Source organism: Acomys russatus, chromosome 10 (genome assembly GCF_903995435.1).
Source record: "Acomys russatus chromosome 10, mAcoRus1.1, whole genome shotgun sequence".
NCBI classification, from domain to species: Eukaryota; Metazoa; Chordata; class Mammalia; order Rodentia; family Muridae; genus Acomys; species Acomys russatus.
In genome coordinates, this window is record NC_067146.1 from 43646604 (window position 1) to 43666479 (window position 19876).

The 19876-nt window shown below is 36.4% G+C and overlaps 1 protein-coding gene across 3 annotated transcripts in view; it reads left to right on the top strand.

Moving 5' to 3' along the window:
* Sema3a (semaphorin 3A) overlaps window positions 1–19876 on the top strand; it is a 454588-nt gene that overhangs the window by 238506 nt on the left and 196206 nt on the right. The window contains exons 1-2 of one of the 3 annotated variants that reach the window (XM_051152075.1): window positions 9695–9709; window positions 10410–10603. In XM_051152075.1, the coding sequence (XP_051008032.1) occupies window positions 10492–10603 (112 nt within the window). In that variant the 5' untranslated portion in view covers window positions 9695–9709; window positions 10410–10491. Of the gene's footprint in view, window positions 1–9694; window positions 9710–9817; window positions 9938–10409; window positions 10604–19876 lie in introns of those variants that run through there. The other 2 variants (XM_051152074.1, XM_051152073.1) reach the window with 2 other exon arrangements.

A 19876-nucleotide genomic window follows, 5' to 3' on the forward strand; every position in this document is an offset into this window, starting at 1 on the left:
TGCTTCCTAGAGTTAAGTATGGCACTTATCTGGGAAAATAATTTCCCCTGAAGCATAAATAATACTAGCTCATGAGGCTTATAACTAAGGTTATTAAGACGCAGTCACACATTGAGGATTTAGCCAGTACTAGTAATGAGTCTTCTAGTAGTTTGAGGCTTGACTTAGCAAAAGAGATGCCATTCTCTTCTCTTCTGCACAAGCTGTGAAAGGTGGAGGATCTTATACCCACATCTGGCCAAGTGAGTCACCAGCAATTTGTTAAGTGGTGAAATATCATTCCCCTTCCAACTGCAGCTGCTTGCTCTTGCAAGGCTGATTAACAAAGGCAGCCTCATGCTTGCTTGTCCAGATCATGGTTTCTGTGTTCTCTGTACTCCCCTCTACTCTTCACATTTTAATGTATATCATCCTATCCTTTATGGTCAAATACATTGTGTATGATATGAATATTCCTTTGCATTGAAAACTTTAAAATGCAACAATCAAAGGACATGTTTTTCAGACCATAAAGTTAATAGCAGCCAAGATCTTTGCTCATTTCAATAAACTCTGTGGTATCCACTACATTAATTCTAAAGAAAAGTCCTGTAAAAGGCCATTTCAGAACCATGTTCTGTCTTCCCAGTTTCTACATGAACCCCCTGGCCCATTTTTAGTTCTGACACACAGTGTCTGGCCACGGGCTCTGACTACATTCAGACAGCACCTTGTTTGCAAGAGAAAACTACGTAGGGATGCTGGCTTCATGGTTGTCTTTATAATAGGTGATGACAAACATGTTATCTTATTTGACAACTGTGATGGAAAGGAGAGATAAATACATTCCTAACAAAACTTAAATTTATTTTATTTTGTTAGAAATGGTGATCTTGTGGTTTAAACACAAGTATATCAATTAATGTATTTTTTACAATTTGTAGTGCCTCCATTTTAAAGAGTTTTATGTGCTCAATTCCCTCTGGCTCTTATACTCTTTCTACCTCCTCTTCTATGGGGTTCCCTGAGCTCTGAGGGGAAGGATTTAATGGAGACTTCTCTTTCAGAGCTCTGTGTTTCAGTTCTCTTTGTGTAACATCTGGCTGTGGGTCACTGCATTTGTTCCTGTGTTCTGAAGAAGGAAGCTTCTCTGTTGATGCTGAATAAAGCACTGATCTATGAGTACAGCATAATATCACTAGGAATCATTTTATTGTCCTTTTTTTTTATAGATTAGTAGTGTTTTGTTTTACTCTAGGCTTTCTAGTCTCTGGTTCTTGGTCACCCAAACAATGCTGGTATGGGTTCCATCTCATGGATTGGGCCTCAAAGACACCAGGAGGACAAGGCCCTCTAAATCAACTGAGCAAAGCTCAAAGGAACTCACAGAGACTGAAGAAGCAAGCATAGGGCTTACTTGGGTCTGCACTAGGTCTTCTGAATATATATTATAGATTCCAGTTTAGTAATTTTATGGGACTCCTAGGTATGGGAACAAGTGGGTCTCTGATTCTTGGGCCTACTCTTGGGGCTCTTTTCCTTCTGTTTGTTTGCCTTGTCCAAATTCAATGTTATATTTTTTGTTTTATATTATTATATTTTATATTGTCAAAAAATAAAGTTTTGATTCCTATGTGGAAACAATATACATTAAGAAAATTTATAAAAGACTCACTTTAAGTATCATCTCTACTAGCAACATATTGTGATATTTTACAAGGCACAGTTATTCTGAAGAGAGGTCTTTCATTTAACAGATGCATAATTGAAGAAAAGTAATAAGAAAAATGATACAATGTATGCTGGGTGGTGGTGATGCACACCTTCAATCCCATCACTTGGGATGCAGAGGCAGGCCAATCTCTGTGAGTTCGAGGCCAGCCTGGTCTACAGAGTGACTCCAGGACAGCCAAGGCAACCCAGAGAAACCCTGTCTGGAAAGAAGAAAAAAAAAAAAAAAGACACAATGAAGTTTTCTATGCTTGGAAGGAGATACCATCTATATCTGAATGGACTATTAAACAATTACTTTAGTGGCATTTAAATTAATGGATTGAGCTCTAGCTAATGCTGTAGTCTACATTCCAATGAGTAAAAACATAAAAGCTAATATAATTAAACCTACAAAAGAACAATTTGTACCAAACTATTTATTAAAGTTGCGAAATGTCCGGAGCACGATATTTTCAGTGTCTAACATATATTTCCTTATCTCATTAATTAACTAGTTAATTCATTCATTATACACTCAGTATACTTTATTCAGTGTCAAATATTCTGTAGAACACATAAAAGAAAATGGTCTGTGTTATTCTTGAAATCACAGTTGGCCAAAAAAATTTATAGTCACATGAATTTATATGAATTAGAATAAATTTATGCAATCAGCATCATAGAAACCTTGGATGAAGGGGTTCTCAAAGCACCTGAAATTTTTGGTAAAAACTATGCAAGGTTTTTATCTCGGTGTGTATAAGGTCTTCTATCCCAAATAACAATACAAACTTGGACATAGGCAGTTCACTCTGGGTAACAAGATGGCCAAGAATCATGAGTAATTGACATATATGTAAAAGATCTCTTTCTAGCTACCACTGTCCATTATGATAGGGAAGATGTATCCAGGGGTAATGAGAAAGATACAGGAATAGATAAAATAATATAGTAGTAGAAAATATTAAAAATAAAATATACTGGACAAATTAGGTTTAAAATGTTTCTAAATGGCCTATCTGACTTAAAGGAGGGAAGAGAAGCTTAGCTGACCTAGGTACATTTATTACTGGGTTACATGTTACTATCCTTAAAAACCTTGCAGTTGGTTCTAGCCATCATGATTAGCACATGTTATTGAATGGGTGGGTAATTACCAAAAAGGCAATGCAAGAAAAGGGACAAATAAATTGTTCTAATAGTTTTTGGGTTTGAGGGTAAAGAAGTATAGATAAAATGGTCTTTCTTCCATCAAATTTTACATTCAGAACCATACACTGTTGCAAGAACTTACAAACTCATACTGTAAGACATGGGCTACCATATTTAGCTTGGTCCATTCACTTTTACAGGTGTCTATCTAGGTTTTTTCACTTGAGATTGAAGTAGGTTTCATGGCATCATTGAATTTATAGTGGTTCACGTAGAAGTCAATGTGACGTTATAAAAAGCAGGTTCTTTTAACTACCTCATTTTAATTATTGACAAAGTTTACTGTATGCAGTTTTAGAATTCTGCTTCAATCTGCCTACCTGTGATGTCATTGCCTACCTGCCATGGGGGCGTGGCCTTGTCCAGGGCTCTATAAAAGGACACACCTTCCTTGTGTCCTTTTATAGACTCTCTCTTCTCCTCTCTCTTAGCCCCTTACCCCCTTTCTCTCTTCCTCTGTCTCTGTCCCTGCCTCTCATCTTGGGGTATCCCTCCTCTCTTTTCTTATCCCTACATGCTCATTTAATAAATTCCTCTATAACATAATATCTGTTGCCTGGTACCTTTTTATTATCATATTACCTTATTATTATCTGTTATCATTCTCTTTATATTAAACATAAAATTCAGTATGGGCTTTGTAATATTCTGAAGTATGATACACTATGGAATGACAAGAAATATATCTAATTACTATGTACCTTACCTCAGAATTATTATTCTTATGGTGAGAACATTATATACGTATATGTATATGTATGTGTATATATTCTGAACAGTTTTCAAAGTGCATTTGTGTTATTAACTGTAGTCACTATTTTGATTGACTAGACTACAAATGTCAAATGTCTCACCTACACATATTTAAGCAATCAGAATTATGCCTACCACACCAATGTGCAGAGAGTAAGAGAAGTAGGAAAAACAGTCCTAAATAAGATGCCTTCATCAGACCACTTTCTTCATGACTCAGGGAGCTGTGTAGAAGAAGAGGAGGTGGAAATATTATAAGAGCCAGAGAGAGTGGATGACACCAAGGAAACAGTGTCTTCCATGCACGACAGGACTGACTCATATGAACTCACATACATCCTGGCAGCATGCACAGGGCTGCACAGGTTCAAGTTATACAGAGTCCCAGTGTGGAGAGGGGAGAGGCCCTACCCCTAACCCAGAAGCTAACTGCTTGCAAAGCAAAAACAGTTTTCTGTAGGAGAGTTTCACTGGGTCTATACACAACACTTTAAGGTAGGCTGATTGCCCAGCAGTATATGGTCAACACAAAATAGTATTTTGTAGATTTTTTTCTTTCTCATACTGCTTCATTTGGACATTTTTTCTTATAAGTCCTTTGCTTGTTTGTATATGATGATTTTTGATCTTGTGGGTTTCCTTTGGGTGCTTGCATTTGTATGTGTGTGTGTGTGTGTGTGTGTGTGTGTGTGTCTGTGTGTGTATTTCTCGTGCTTTTACTTTGTTGTTTGTTTGGGGTTTGTTTGTTTTCTAAAAGATAGAGAGGAAGGATGCCAAAGGTGGATGGGTGAGCCAGTAGGAAGGATCTAAGAGCATCTGGGGAAGGCTCAAACTGATCAGAATAGATTATGTGAAAAAGATGTTTAATAAAAGGAAAAAACAAATATTCATCATTTAAAGTCATAAGTACATAAATAAACTATGGCTTTCCTCATGCCAATTGCCATATATTGTTAGTTCATTCACAAAAGTTTAGTTGAAATAATACAATTAAAAACTGTTGAAGAACCAATTTTGTATTGTAGACATTATTTTTGTCTAAAAGGATAATTATAAAATTCAGTTAGAAATTGTTGTTTTTTAAGTTCCCTAAGTCTCTTAATTCATGTATAAATTGTAAGAAAAACAACCACGTGTGTATCACTGTTTTATCAAGGTCCTCAATTCAACATGTCCAACTAGGATCTGTCACTTAAGAAGATAAACAGCTATAGGTGGAATGCTGTTCCTCTGACACAGCAGGGAAAGGAAAGGAATTCAAGCCAGTTGAGTTTTTCTTCAGGTTTTAATTTTATGGATATGCACTAAAGAAAAATGGGAAATTAAATTTTCTTCACAAACCCTTGTGAATAATAAAAGCCACTGTTAACTAATAATCTAGGCATGTTCTAATCTCTCCCATAAGCGGGCAGCTGCTGCTGTAGCCTGCGTTATAGCTCTGCCCCTAGCAGGAGAAAAAAACGAGAGAGAGAGAGAGAGAGAGAGAGAGAGAGAGAGAGAGAGAGAGAGAGAGAGAGAGAGAGAGAGAGAGAGAGTCCAGCCAGGTCAGATACTGTTTTACATTGGTGGTAATATGCAACAGGAAAAGATAGGCATAGCCTTTTCCTTTTACCTATTACAATTTGGGGAACTCTGTGATCCAGGAAGTACATTTCATGATAGTTTTGGAATCACTGTCACTAATTTGGTTTCACCATCATAACAAACTCTCCCTCCTGGGCACATTTGAATCTGGGTAGGTCTTTCTGTTCCCTGTCATTATCAGTCTCAAACTACTGAAAAATGTTTTAGTTTACTTGCTCCCCTAACATAGAAGGTAGCCAACTCAATGTCTGAGGTGAGACATTCTGTTCAGGGGTTAACAGAGAAAGTCTTTGCATCTCCTTTGCATGAGTCAAATGTAAAGTAACCCTTTTTGCAATGATGCCAGCTTCTACACGTTGCATATTTAGTGTAGATTTAGTTATTTATTTATTTATTCAGTGAGCATGAGCATGTGTGTGATGTGCCTCTTGGAAGCAAATAGCGAATAACTCCATATCCTGAAACTCTCAGGGGCCAACCTGCTCTTGTCATTTAGATGCTGCAGATGTCTCCTCTTTCCACCTCACTGCTGAGCCGCTGCTAATCATTGCTAACAATGGTATTTTTGTCTTCACTTGAAAACTTTCCTGTCCTCTTTCAGTTGAGGTGGGTGCACACACTAGAAAGCACGGCCAACAGGTATTCGCAGCGTCTGGTGGCCTTTCAAATGCTCATAGTCTGGAACACAGCATTTGTTTAGATGATCTAGCAAGAGATTGGGAAAGGAAGACTAGCTCCAGGCTCAGAAAGAAATGGTTAAAAGAAATGCCATTTGTAAACATTTGTGAAATGTTAATATATGATGGATTGCTATGATAAAATAAAAGAGACTATGGAAATGAAAAAGTGTTCTAATATCATTTTCAAAAGAGACAAAAAAATCAATTTTTTTAAGACTAGGTTTAGACATTTTGGGCAGTTTGGACACAAACCATTAACTTCAGCCTTTTTTCTTGCCACCTCTTCCTTTCCGTACTCAGACATACTAACTAAACCAACTAGCCCAACCTGCTAGTTCCACTAAACAAACTCTCAAGGAGAGAGATGGTCACCAATACACATTTTCCCTGTTATTTTTGACAGCTTTAATCATCTGAGTTTGTCTTATGATCTACAGTCATAGTGTAACCCTTTAGTCAGTTTCTCATCTCCTTCTGCATTGATTTAATATTTATTACTTCAGTTCATTTGCAAAGTGAACACTTTTTCAATGTGCCGCAAGTTCAATACAGAGCAAAGACAAGCTATTTTTTACTGCATCTGTATTCCCAGGGCATTACAGGCAGGGAGGAGTTAATGCTTCTGTAGAGATTGAATTCCCGTTGCCTTTTTACCAATTCCTTCTCTCAAGTCATACTTCCGCCTATTGCTTATGCTAAAAGCATTCATAAGGGTCAGATTATGCAAAGTGTAACTTAATTTCTGAGACATTGCTTTTAACCTGCCACCCTGGGTTCCCATCCATGACTATAGTAATTCTTAAGTAATGAGCATGTTCGAGCACAACATATAAAATGTCAAATATTTAGTTTTAAAGACATCCCAATTTATAGGGTGTTTTTTGATCTTCTAAAGTATTTTTTTTTTCATCCCTACAATTGTCTTTGGAAAATAAAGTTCAAATTCCCAGTTTCAGAAAAAAAAATCATTAAAAATGAATTTCAATCTGAGAATGAATAAATAGGAATGTAGTGCTTAACTATGGAATTTGCTACAACTTTGATGATCACAAAATTCTCAATGACTAATGAAGCAGTCTCTTGAAGAGACAAATAACAGATGCTAATTAAAAATTCAGCAACTGAGCCATCTCCCAGCCTTCCATTTGGTATTATATAACAATAGGGTGTTTTTGTCATATCAAATTATTTTCTAATAACAAAATATAAGCGGGCCCTTCCAAATAGGCACATTAATTTTACCTAAGGGAAACACCTCTCCACAAAAGAAACATTTTAACAAGTAACTTCTGGAACTACCTGAGTCTTTATTGAAAAAATAAAAGTTACCAAACTTGTTGTGAGGTCGGAAGTACTGTTTCTCTGGAAAATCAAGTACAACACCCAGAAAATTGTCATCCTTCATAATCTATCTTACTATGGAATGGGGTGAGGCTAAAAGCTAGCGAGTTAGCTGTCAAAAAAAAACAAAAGCAAACAAACAAACAAACAAAAAAAAAAAAACCATGGGAACAGTGTCATAGGAAACAGCCTGTGATCAAATTTACAAGTGGCAGGACTTACAGTTTAGAACTTGAAATGTTAGAGGTGTTAGGAACTCAGTTGCAAACTGACTTAATTGTGGTACAAGACATAGGCTGTGGAGTAGAATGCAATTGAAAATAGAATGCTTTCCTGTGAAATAAAGAATATTTTGCTGTACTTTAAAATTCAGTATTAAAAAAGAGCAATATGGTACATCTGACTTTTAGCTGCAGTAGTAAATATAGAAAAAAATCAAGACTTCTGATGGCATGTTCAGCAGGTTCAATAATGTCATGCCTTAGTCATACCACAGGTGAGTGAGAGGCAACAGTTGGAGGAGGGACTCAAAATCCACATGGCTACACCTGCACCCAAGTCCTTGGGTTCTGACAGACTCTCACAAAGATCCACCCCTGCATTGCTTCTACTGCAGCTAAAAAAAAAAAAAAGAATGGGGGTGGGGGAGGACTAAAATTTTATATATATATATATATATGTTTTAGTTAATCTTGCCAAAGTCAAGTAAGATAACATCAAAAGTCTAAGATCCAAAGGCTTTTATATTGTTTCAAGTTAATTGCATCAAAGTTGTAATAATATGGGTGTTTGTAAATATAGACTTATTTGTGTTTCAAATTACAGATATTTATACTAAATATCCACTTTAGTATAAATTATTTGTTCTGCACAATTAAGTAATGTTCTATTTTGTTGTTCATATACTAGATGAAATGTTCATCCTTTAGAATGAATCTGACCTTTTTCACTGCAATTTACTTACTATTATTTTTCATGGAACGTGCAAAGACTTCCAAGGTTGTACTTTTAACAGGCAAAATGGATACACTTTAGTTTACCCTACTCTGCATTGACAAAAATAAACATACTCTCCTGCTTCGCATGAGAAACATATTAGAGATATCTTAATACATTAAAAATAAATTAAATAAAAAAGGCAAAATGCTTTAAGTAATAGCAGTGGTGTTTAGATGGATAATTCACTATTGGAGTCCTCTAGATAATCCCAAAGTGGCCTGAATTCCTCTGCAGAGTGAGTGTCTATAGAGGGAGACAGAGAAGCCTCTTGTCTTTTGCCGCCTTAATCCTTTGCCTAAAGCGTGAAAAGTGCTCAGGATAACAAGGGTGGGATCAGTAAAATCAACATGATTTTGGAGTTTATGTTCTTAACAATACTAACTGATCAATAGGCTTTCAGGAACTGACAAAAACAATAAGATCTGTTTGACAAATCAATCTAGTGTAGTGGAGTCTCTCTTCCCCTCCCCCTCCCCCGGTAAAGCCCCCTCTCCCCCTCCCCCCCCCTTAACCTACATTCACACAGAGGTCAGGGGAGGAATCTGTAGACAGGAGGAAAGTTATCATGGCCGTGCTTAGATAACTTTTATGAGCACTTTCAAAAAGTGTTTGTGTTTTTGATTTTGAAAGTAGCACTCTCTTGCCTGCCAACAAATACTCATACCATCAGTCAGGAGTTCTGGATTTCAAGTGTTTAGAGGCAGTGGAAGAAAGGGGAGGTCAGAGAAGGAAGGGTACAGGGAATATAGAGGGCGTTTTCTCCTAGCCTTTAGACAAGTCTCCCCCAACTCCCATAACACCATTAGATTCCAGGAATTTTGAAAGAAAAGTAAAAAGGAACATTTAGACGCCACAGAGAGCATGCCTATATGGCAGAGAAGTAATGAGGTTCAAGGCGGCTCTGAATACACGATTGTGCCCCTCACCAATTCCCGAAGACACAGGAACACACTTTTCTTTTCATTTTGGTCCTTGACACTCAGCGGGGACTTTTGTGAACTTTGTCATCTTCCGCTGCCCTTGAAGCCAGCAGTGGGGAAGTGGATCTAATTAATGAGAGGTGTTGCATTGCAAGAGTTGGTCACTGCTTCCCAGAAGCTGCAAAAGTTTGGGCACTTTTAAATTTGGAGTATCCTTCTGCGAATCCCCTGTTGTAATTTATAATTCTCAGTGGACCTATATTTGTCTTGAACTGATCGTTTATATGGGCTTTCCAAGGAATTTCTTCACTGCACTTGTTGTACAGCACGGGAGGGGGTGGCTGAACCCAAGGGGAGGCTGTGAGGAGGCGGGAATAATCTCTAAGGGGGCTTTAAAACCTTCCCTGGTTAAAGTTACACTGACTAGAGGGACACACACACGGACACACACACACACACACACACACACACACACACACGCTGCACAAGTTCAGCGAGGCTGTATAATCAGCATGGACTGTAAATTCTGTAGGTAGCCAAATTCATTTTTTTTTTTAAATCACAATTGGTCCCCAAAATGGCTATAAAACAACGCTTGCCTCAGGAGGTAAATTTATAGCCCCATGCCTCTTGCAGGCACGCCGGAGGGTTCTGCTCCCGGCTCTAATCTCTGCGAGATGTTTTTTGCATGTGTTGTGTGACAAGAGGGAAGGGGAGTGGGTTGAGCTCGCTCTTCTCCCATTGTCAGCGCGTCTAGTGAGTGTTGGGAAAACCTGCGGGATCCTGTGTCATCTTTCCCTGCCTGTGCACAGGAAAAGTCCGCGCTGCTCAAGGCTGCTGGCTCCCCCTCTCCTCTCTCTCTCCCCTCTCTCTCTCTCTTTCTCTGTTTCCCTTTCATTCTGCTTCCTCGGAGCCGAATGAGGCAGGGAGAGGAGGGAACAGGATTAGAGTCTGCCACCGGCTATCAGCGGAGTGGAGATAAAAGGAACTGCTTCTTAAGCGCCACTGCCGCAGCCCTTGTTAATTTTTTTTCTTCTTCTTCTTTCCACACAACAGTTGTGCCTCATTATCCGGTGCCTGCCTCAATTTTTTTTTTTTTTTTTTTTTGAGGGTTTGAAGTTTCTGTGATTCCGTGACTGTTACAGAAGAAGAGACGTTAGTGTTGCCATGAGGTCTTGATTGTCTGCCTTTATGAATGAAACTGACCTAAATCACCTGTTACCTCCAGTTTCCAGATTGTTTGAACTTCTCTGGCCGCACAATACAGGAAGGAAGGCTGCAGCAGCTCAGGGACCTCCAGCGTCTGCAGCATGGGCTGGTTCACTGGGATTGCCTGTCTTTTCTGGGGTGTATTACTTACAGCGAGAGAAAACTATGCAAACGGAAAGAACAATGTGCCAAGACTGAAATTATCGTACAAAGGTAAAGCTCCCTTTTTCTTTTCTTTGGCTAGCTTTGTAATGCCTCCTCCTTTCTTTTCTTGAACTCCCTACCCTAACCATCAAAGCTTCAGTTTAACCTGGGAGACCTGTGTCGTTTGATGAAATTTTCTGTGAAAATTTAAACACTCTCCCTTAAACAACAACAACAACAACAAAAGCATGTCTTCTGTCTGATATGTGACAACTTAAATGCAAACAAAGAACATTTAATCACAGTGAGCTGTGTGCTTGCTCCGTGCATGCTGATCTGGGTGCTTTCCGGTCATTCTTATGTGCCGTTCATTCGTCTCACTTTACTCCTATTAAAAGAAAATATTTTTAAACGAGTACTAATGCAAAAGAGTTCTTTCTTTATAGACGTTCATGCCTCACCTATAATAACCATTACAACTAGCAGTATCTTCTTAGTTGTAGGCACGAAATGGTTAATCGTCATCATGAATATTCAGTTTGCTCAAATCTGACACTCAGATGCTTAGCATAAGCAGTAGATCATGGTTTGCCAAGAGAATATAAACTGGAGAGAACCGGCTAGTTTTTCCACGCTGTGTTGTGATGGTGAAGGGACTGTATTTCCCTAATTGGTGTAAAACTAGCCTTTGAAGTATGATGTTATTTAATTCCATGTGTAGTTAAGTGAGAATTCAAGAATGTTTTATTCTTTACTGACACAGCTAGTTATATGAACTTCTTTTTAAGAAGTATAAATTTATAAAAGCAACCCCTGCGTGGTCACATGATACTTTCTGTTACAGATTCCAGTGTGTGTGTGTTTGTTTTCAGATGACAATTTTAAAGAAAATATTTGTTCTATATTTGTTTGGCTAGATTTCAAAGACTGATGTGTTAAGTCATGGTAAAACAGTTCCTAAAGTGTGTGTGTGTGTGTGTGTGTGTGTGTGTGTGTGTGTGTGTGTGTGTGTGTATAAAAGTTTTAGTGGCAGAGAGTATTTCTCTAACTCAGGTGTTATTAAATGGAGTTTAAGATTAAACCGTTTTAACTCTTGTAGTTTAGCTCCCCAAGGTGCTGATTTCCTATGATTCTCAGATTTCTTGACTTGGGGGTGGGGCACTGAGTAGCTTCCTCTGCTGTAATATATTCAGCTTACAAGGTACAAGAAGAGTATTGGCTATTTCTAGAGATGGTTTCCTGTTTACACATGACTGTTACAGAGAAAATGTATTTCTAATTTTCACATGAAAGAGGACAACCAACTTTTTTTCCTGAATGCTTTGGTGTGAGTAGAGATATCAATTAAGAAAGAGTCATAATTTTCACACTTTGCATGGGAAAATTAAACACCTACTAAGGTGTGTATTCAGATTCAACATAGGATAAAATATGGTGACTTGGAAAGTTATTTTTACTATAATATTTCATCGAGCATCTAATTGCATATAGATTTAATGTAAGATAAGCACTTACATTAGTACATAAATATTGAAAAATCATATAGCATCCATTAACTACTTCATTGAGTCTCTACATAATAACTATGTTAAAATTACCTACATAGTGTATACAATAAGCCACATTTTCATTGGGCTTTGATTTGTATCAATGAGAAGATACTATCAAACTATTTTTAGACAGAGAGCTTATTTGATTCAAGTTTATACTCCTTGTAAGTTTCACATTCAATTTTAGTTTCCAAATGTGATTCTCAGGTTTGAAGACCTAAGATATTGAACGGCTACATACTATAATTTGATATTAGCAAATTTGAGATGATGAAATATATTTTAAGAATCTAATGTCTTAGAGATAGTTTCCAATTGTTCAGTAACCTGTAAAATAAAATTAAAATTTACTATATGTTCTTATTTTGTGAAAATTTTATTTTCTTGCCAATAGTTATTCTTAATCAGAGGGGAGGCACCTGTCATGTCTATGCTTTCAAATCATGTAGATAGTGTTGAATTGAAACTGTTTTTTAATGTGTGTGTGTGTATGTGTGTGTGTGTGTGTGTTTAAGCTTGTTTGATGATTTTGAGGGTTGTATACATTAACCAGAGATATGTGATACTGTCTCCACAAATCTTACAGATTTTACCTGTGGCATCCATCAGAGTTTTTATGCTTTTCTTTAAACGTATATCTTATCTAGATTAAGAGCTTGACACTTTGGTAAAACAAATTGTGAAGTGGACAACACTAAGTAATAAGAGGCAGGGGTTCCAGCAGATTTTCTTCTGTCGTTTTATTGGTGTGTCATTACCTTTTTGTCTCTACACACACACACACACACACACACACACACACACACACACACACACTTGTTTTGCCAAAGCATATGCCTGATAATCAATTGTTAAGACTTTGCCTCTAACTGTAAGAGAGACTTTTTTTTTTAATCTGCTTCTTTTTTTCTGACTTAATTAGATGTCAAACACAGTTAAAATATCTACTGCATTGCTCTTAAAAATATTGCGGCATGACTCATGAAGAGTTAAATCCCTGCCAACCTTAATTTCCCATGGTCACTTGTCTTCAAAGATCCACCATTAACTCTCTCATTGCTCAGGTTGCCAAGATGAATTCTCAGGCAATCACTGTGCTTGCTCTCTACTTGTCATCCTGCCTGCAGGAGATGAAAGAGACTTGATATGTTAAATGGGAAAGAAAAGAAGTAAAGGCACTCAGGCTGCTTCTGAAGTGGATGTGCTTACATATCTAATAAGGTGCCTCCACTTTCTAGGAAAAGGGAGCTGAATAGATGTTTCAGAACCATCTGGAGAAGTGATAATATTAGAAAAATGGGGTATGCTGGCTTCTCCTCTGAACCAGTCTGATTTAGAATCCTTGTGGGGGAAGAAAACGTGAGAACTCTGTAAATCTCAGAGTCACATAGACATTATCCTCAAGAAACGTTCACTGAGAGATGCTTCAGCCCTCCTTGAGAGTGTGAGCTGTAACTGACTATCTGTTCAAATCCTCCTCTTTTAGTTTTGTACACAATTGTTTATTCCCTCAACAAAATTAGTCACATTTTACTCCTCTTATGAAATACTAAGAAATCGTATGACCTCTCATCTGGGTTGCGTGGCACGATGAAATCTTCAGAAAAACCTGTATGAATCAAAAGAAAGGGGGGAAGAGGGCTTGGGGGTTTTAAACAAGTAACAAATGTTCCATCACTCAATGTAACGGGTTTTTTTCCAGTACATGATGGGCCTCAGACTTAGAAGAAATCAAAGACACATGCAAGTCTCAGTATGATGGTGTCCGGTGAATCCAAAGGTTAAACCAATGATTTTAACCTTTCTTTCATAGAGAGGACTTGGTAAACAGCACTTATGTAAAGGGCAGGCATTTCAAAGGGTGTTTCCTCATTTGCTCACTTTTTTTCTTTTTCTCAGAGTCAAATTGTTTAATTATTTTGAAAAGAGATTACCAGTTAAATCAAATTTGTATATATCTTTATATTAGAAGACAAGTTTTTACTAATTAAAAACTTAAATAAAAATTTCAAAATTTACCTTATCTTTTGCTCCCTATTTTGTGATTACCTTATAATAAATTGATATGATTTCTGGCTTATACAACTTTATTTAATTTTGTGACACAATTTAAAACATTTAACAAAGAAGTGTTAATATATGTATGTGGCACTTCCAAAATATGCCATTACTACAAATAAACCTTCATATCTGATATATTTATTGTTGAATGAAGACATTTCTGCAAACAACAGTGTGAAAATTTTTAAATTTTAGTGATAAGATTTATTTTAAATGACATATTACAAATTCTACATATAAAATACATAAATATATTAGAACTATGGGTCACTGCCCCTTTGGAGTCATAGTTCAGATATTCTGCATATAACATAGTTACATTATGATTAACAACAGTAGCAAAATTACATTTATGAAGTAGTAACAAAGTAATTTTAAGGCTAGGGGTCATCACAACATAAGAAACTGTATTAAAGTATCACAGCATTAGTAAGGTTGAGAACCACTGTTTTAGAATATACATATTAATATATATACATAAATATACATACATAAATATACATACATATATATTTATTAGATCATAATAGGATGTTTCAAGAAGCTCCTAAATACTCACAAAATAACATGGCATAAATTTGACCTTACATTAACAGCCCCTCACAGGTAAAATGTGCATTCACAATGCACAAAGGCACACACACATGCACAGAATCACAAAATTAACAATTCTTCTTACAACTTTCTCAAATTGTCACTACATGTTACTGGGTCTTTGACTTGATGAGTTCCCTCTAAATAATCTTTCCTTACAGAATTTTACTTGCCTTCAAATCATATATTGATAATCTGAGACAATGGAAACTAGATTATCTATTCAAGACTATATCCTAACATAATCCTGAAAGGTGAACATACAATGAAACACAAATATATCCTGCAGTTCAACTCTGGTGACCTCAAATGGAGGTTCGAGAAGGTTGTAAATTTGTGGCCTTTCTACTAAATCGGCCAAGCAGGTTGACCTTTGAAGTGGCAGTATATGCAATGTAGAATTTTAGGAAAAGGAAAACACTGAGACTGTGAAGCCATCCTGGAAATGATCGTGAAGATACAAGTATAAATAATAAGAATATTCTAGTTATTTAATGAACTAAATAGACAAAGGTCTGTAGTGTGAATTAATCTTTGTTTTCTGATGTTCGATTATTACAATATAATAACACAATGTGATTGACAGGCACAGTTTATTTAGAGTCAGTTGTATTTAAAACCAATACTTAAGAAGTATGCAATTGAAGCATCATTTAGAGATAAATTTAAATAGAAATATGTGAAATGATTACATGTGTCCTTATTGACAAAACCAAATTTAAACTGTTGGCTGTAGACATCATTAGTGTGACTATATAGTTGTTTATACACTAAATTTTGAGTCATATTTCTGGATGCCTAATTGAAAATCTTATTATTTAACATTTTCCTGAAATTAAGGTATCTGTGAGAAAAATTGAGGTTTCATTTTTTAATCCAGATTTTCTCATTTAAACATCCATGCATCAGAGTTCCAAAGGTCTTTTAAGTTATCGTAAACAAAATTCTCCTTGTATTTGCCTAAACCTTCTAAAGTTATCATTATGAAATAAATTTTGGATTGAATACTATCTAATAATTTTTATTTACTGAGTCCTTATACCATGTCCTGGCAAGTTATATAGTAACATAATTACACTTACCAAACTTTATGAATGAACTCTATAATCACATGATCCATACTCAGCAAGTCTTACACAAACCTCTGAAACTATGTCCACTCTATACTGAGTTTATTACTTGGGTTATAGATTATTTTGAAAAGATCAATTAGCAGTTGTAAACACAAACAAAGAAAGAGTAAGTGTGAATCTAGATTGCCTTGACCTCTTCCTTACTTCTATGGTGCTACTTAAAGGAATTTCCATGATTTGCAGTTCTATGCTCCCACTAATAGGTGGCAGTAGCAATTTGTGACAGCTCTCTCATGAGTTTGAAATAGGCAAGCTGCTAGGATAAATACATAGAGTAATGGTGTACAGGCCAAGCCAGAAAAAATCAACACAAGTGTCATAGTATGTAACATGAACTGAACAAGAGCATTGGTGAAGATGGAATTTTACTAAGGATTCAGGGTAAAATTATTAGCACAATTCCCCACATAAAAGTTAGTGGCTATAAGTATGAAATAAATGAGTACATTTTAATTTAAATGAGAATAATATAAAAAATGTAACCATAAAATATGAAAGTATCCATGATAAGTAAACAAGAGTGAAATATTGATAACAGAAAATTAGATTAATTTAAAGCAGCTTTGTATGTAAAATTTACATTTGTACATATTGCATGACTTATAAAATATGTGATTATAAGGAAGAATTATTCAACTTATGGCACACTTTAGCCCATCATCTATAATTAAGGAATTGCTATCTGATACTATAAAATAATGATTTAAAACCTGTCTTTTAGTTTTAAAGTAATGACTTCCTTAAATTTTACTGTATTTTCAGCTCTTATTATAATCAAGCATATGGACAAATCAGTGAATTCTATCTAACACAAATAACTTTGAATGTCTCAAGCTACTATCTCTTTCTACTGCCAAGACATAAACATCTGTATAAGTAGGGAATTCACACACTATTTCCAAACAGTAACAAAGCTGGACTCTGTCAAGCCCAGGATAAGAAAATACACAATTTATACTTGAACTAGTAACGGAAGATAAGCAAAAATAAAATTCTGTTGATAAATATGAAGAATGATTTGCTCTTTCTGTTTTCTACAATCTCAGTATAAAACACAAAAGACCACTCACTAATCCAGTGAGCCTTGTCATCTTTTCAGTAAGTCACTAAACCTGTATCTTTATGTTTCCTCTGCTTAAATGTGGCATGGGAAAAAGTATTGACCAAACTTTATAGTGATAATGTATAGCTACAAAACCAAATTTGTTTACAGATGTATTGTTACACGACCCACTTGAGTCTTCATAGAACACATAGAAATGCTATTGGATATATCAAATGAGTATTTATTTCTGCAAAAGTGCTTACATGAATTATGTTGTGACTCACTGTGATGGTTGCATGGCTAGATGTTAGTAGTTGAAGTTTTTATATGTTGTGTGGTTAGAACAGAGTCACTCACTGTTGATTGATTTTGTGCACTCTTTGCTAGCCTTTGTCTTATCTGAAGTGTGAATTTTGATAAAATGGAGTTCTTTTAATATATACAAAGAATGAGAATTGGTAGGCAGTGAGTTGACCAGTGTGATGGTGAGGGCTAGTCTTAATTGCTGAATAGACACAACTTACAATCATCCAGAAAGAGAGACTTAAAAGGGATTGCCTATGGGCATGTCTATGGGGGATTGTCTTCAGCTAGTTGATGTTGGAAGACCCAGTTCACTCTGGTTAGCCCAATTCTCTAGGCAAGGGGTCCTGAACTACACAATATGGAGGATATTGAAGTGAGCAGAAAGCAAGTGAGCATGTGTGCATTAATTTCTTTTGATTCTTGACTCTGGATGCTATATGACTAATGGAATATCCTGTCTCATTCCTGACAACAAGGGGTAATAAGAACGAATTGAAAGGTGAAATAAATCCTTTTGTCCCCTAAACTGTCTTTTTTTCCAGTGTATTCTATTACATCAACAGAAATGAAACTAAAAAAAATGACACTATAGAGGAAGCTAATGTTGAGCTAGCTTCTAGAATAACACTAACCACTGGAAACATTTGGTTCAGGATATGTGTGAGAACAGGACATTGCCATAAACAACAACTGCTTGCAAGTCAAGCTTGTTCCACCACAACACCAGAAAGTATCTGGTCCCTTTGTTATCTACAGTTCAGAGATAGGCGATGCATAGCATGACTCTAGCACCTGAACCGAACAAGTCTCCCATGCCTTTTGTACAAATACGCTGATGGTCCTTGTTCAGTTGTGGTGCATACAGGAGGGAAAAAGAAATGGAAGAAGGGAAGTAGGGCAGGAGAAAGACAGAGAGAAAGAAGGAGAAGGGAGAAATCTCACACCAAAACTAGCTAAAGTAACAGACAACAGGAGGGTTCCTTTACCCAATAGAGTTGAGTATTTATAAAGAAATCACTCCTCCAAATGAGGTTAGGAGTAACATTACAGAGCAGTTCATGAAATTGTTTTTAATCACCCATATGGGGCAACAACCTGGCCTGGCTCTTTGTGCTCTGACAGTTCTTTAAATGTGTCGTCATCTCAGAGCATCCCTTGCTTCCTCCTCTGTGCTTATCTAGAGCAGTACCTCTATTGCTTGCTCTTCAATAATCCTTCTTCCTCTGTCTTGACATGCTACAACAGAATACCAGCTCTCCCTTCTATCAATCATCCCTAGCTCTTGAACACCTATTTTTTCAGGAGAGTGGATGCAATATGAAGGATCGACATAAATCTTCTCGGGAGTATGCAGTTACAAACGCATACTTAAATTCTCTGTTTAACTTCTGGATCACAAATAATTGAGAGGACAGAAATTCCTTAGACCACTTAAGAGTTTCATCGACCGATATTTGTAATCTCAATAAATGTATACAGTTTGATCGGAGATTCTCAAAAACTGATGACCAAAAAGAAATATCAAGAAGGGACAGTAGCATAGCTACCAACTTACATTTATGTACAAGTCATTGTTATTAAGCATTAAGTACTCAGGTAAAAATAAAATAAATTTGTAGCCACTTGAGGTTAAATCCAAGTTATATGAATGTTTTTGGCTAGTCAGAAGGTACATTTCGTGAATTTGAAAGTTTTTCTCCTCAAACCTAAACTTTCCTGAGCAGATAAACATTGCTATGGCTTTACCATCATTTTTGCGTTGGCTTAAAAGACATGCATTTCCCTCAGCTCTGCAGGCTTCTTGTTCACAAAATCAGTTGTTGAGTTTTCTAACTCTCTATTTGAGAGATCACATCCAGGGCCACAGAGCCTGGCTGTCCTGTTTCTGAATGTGTGGATTGAGTTTGGGATGAAAAGTGATGTAGAAGGCTTCTAAATAAGGTGGCATCACATCTACTGAAATTTGTATGGATCCTCTGAACCACAGCATAAGAAAAATCAGTCTTGAATGACGAGGAAAAAAAAAATAAAGAATGGCGTGATTATTACCATCCAAAGCCTCCTTTATGTTTTTGCTGTTCACTTTTTTAAAGTGTCAAGGTCTGTGTGATTTATACCATGTATTTTATACTGGGGATAACTGTAAGCGCAACATGGCATGGTAGGCACTCTATGGATTGAATATGTGGATGTCTAGGTTTGCCTGGAAATGGGAACAATATGGCCAAGTGGCATATATTATCGGGACTTTCCAGAGTGGTCAGAGTCATTTGGGTTTGTCTATGTTTTCTTTGGATACATTCCAGATACAAAAGTCTTGGACATTTGAACTTAGGTATCCACCGTGGAATCTTCCTTGAGGTTACTAACCATACTTATTTTAAATGCTGTTTTCATCTTTTATTCTAGGCAATTGTAATTTATCTTGGTTTGCTTTACTATTTTCCCAGTAGGTTGTGATGAACATTTTCTCTTTGCATTTAAGGGGAAGCCAATTACGATATCACCAGATGTGTGTCACTTCAGCTGGGTATCCCTGTGCTATCGGCTACCGATCTGTAAATATGAAATAATTCATTGTGTATTGTACTTGCTTACCATTTGAGATGTTTCTCTGGCTCACCCTCCAACATATAATAAGATTTTAAGAACA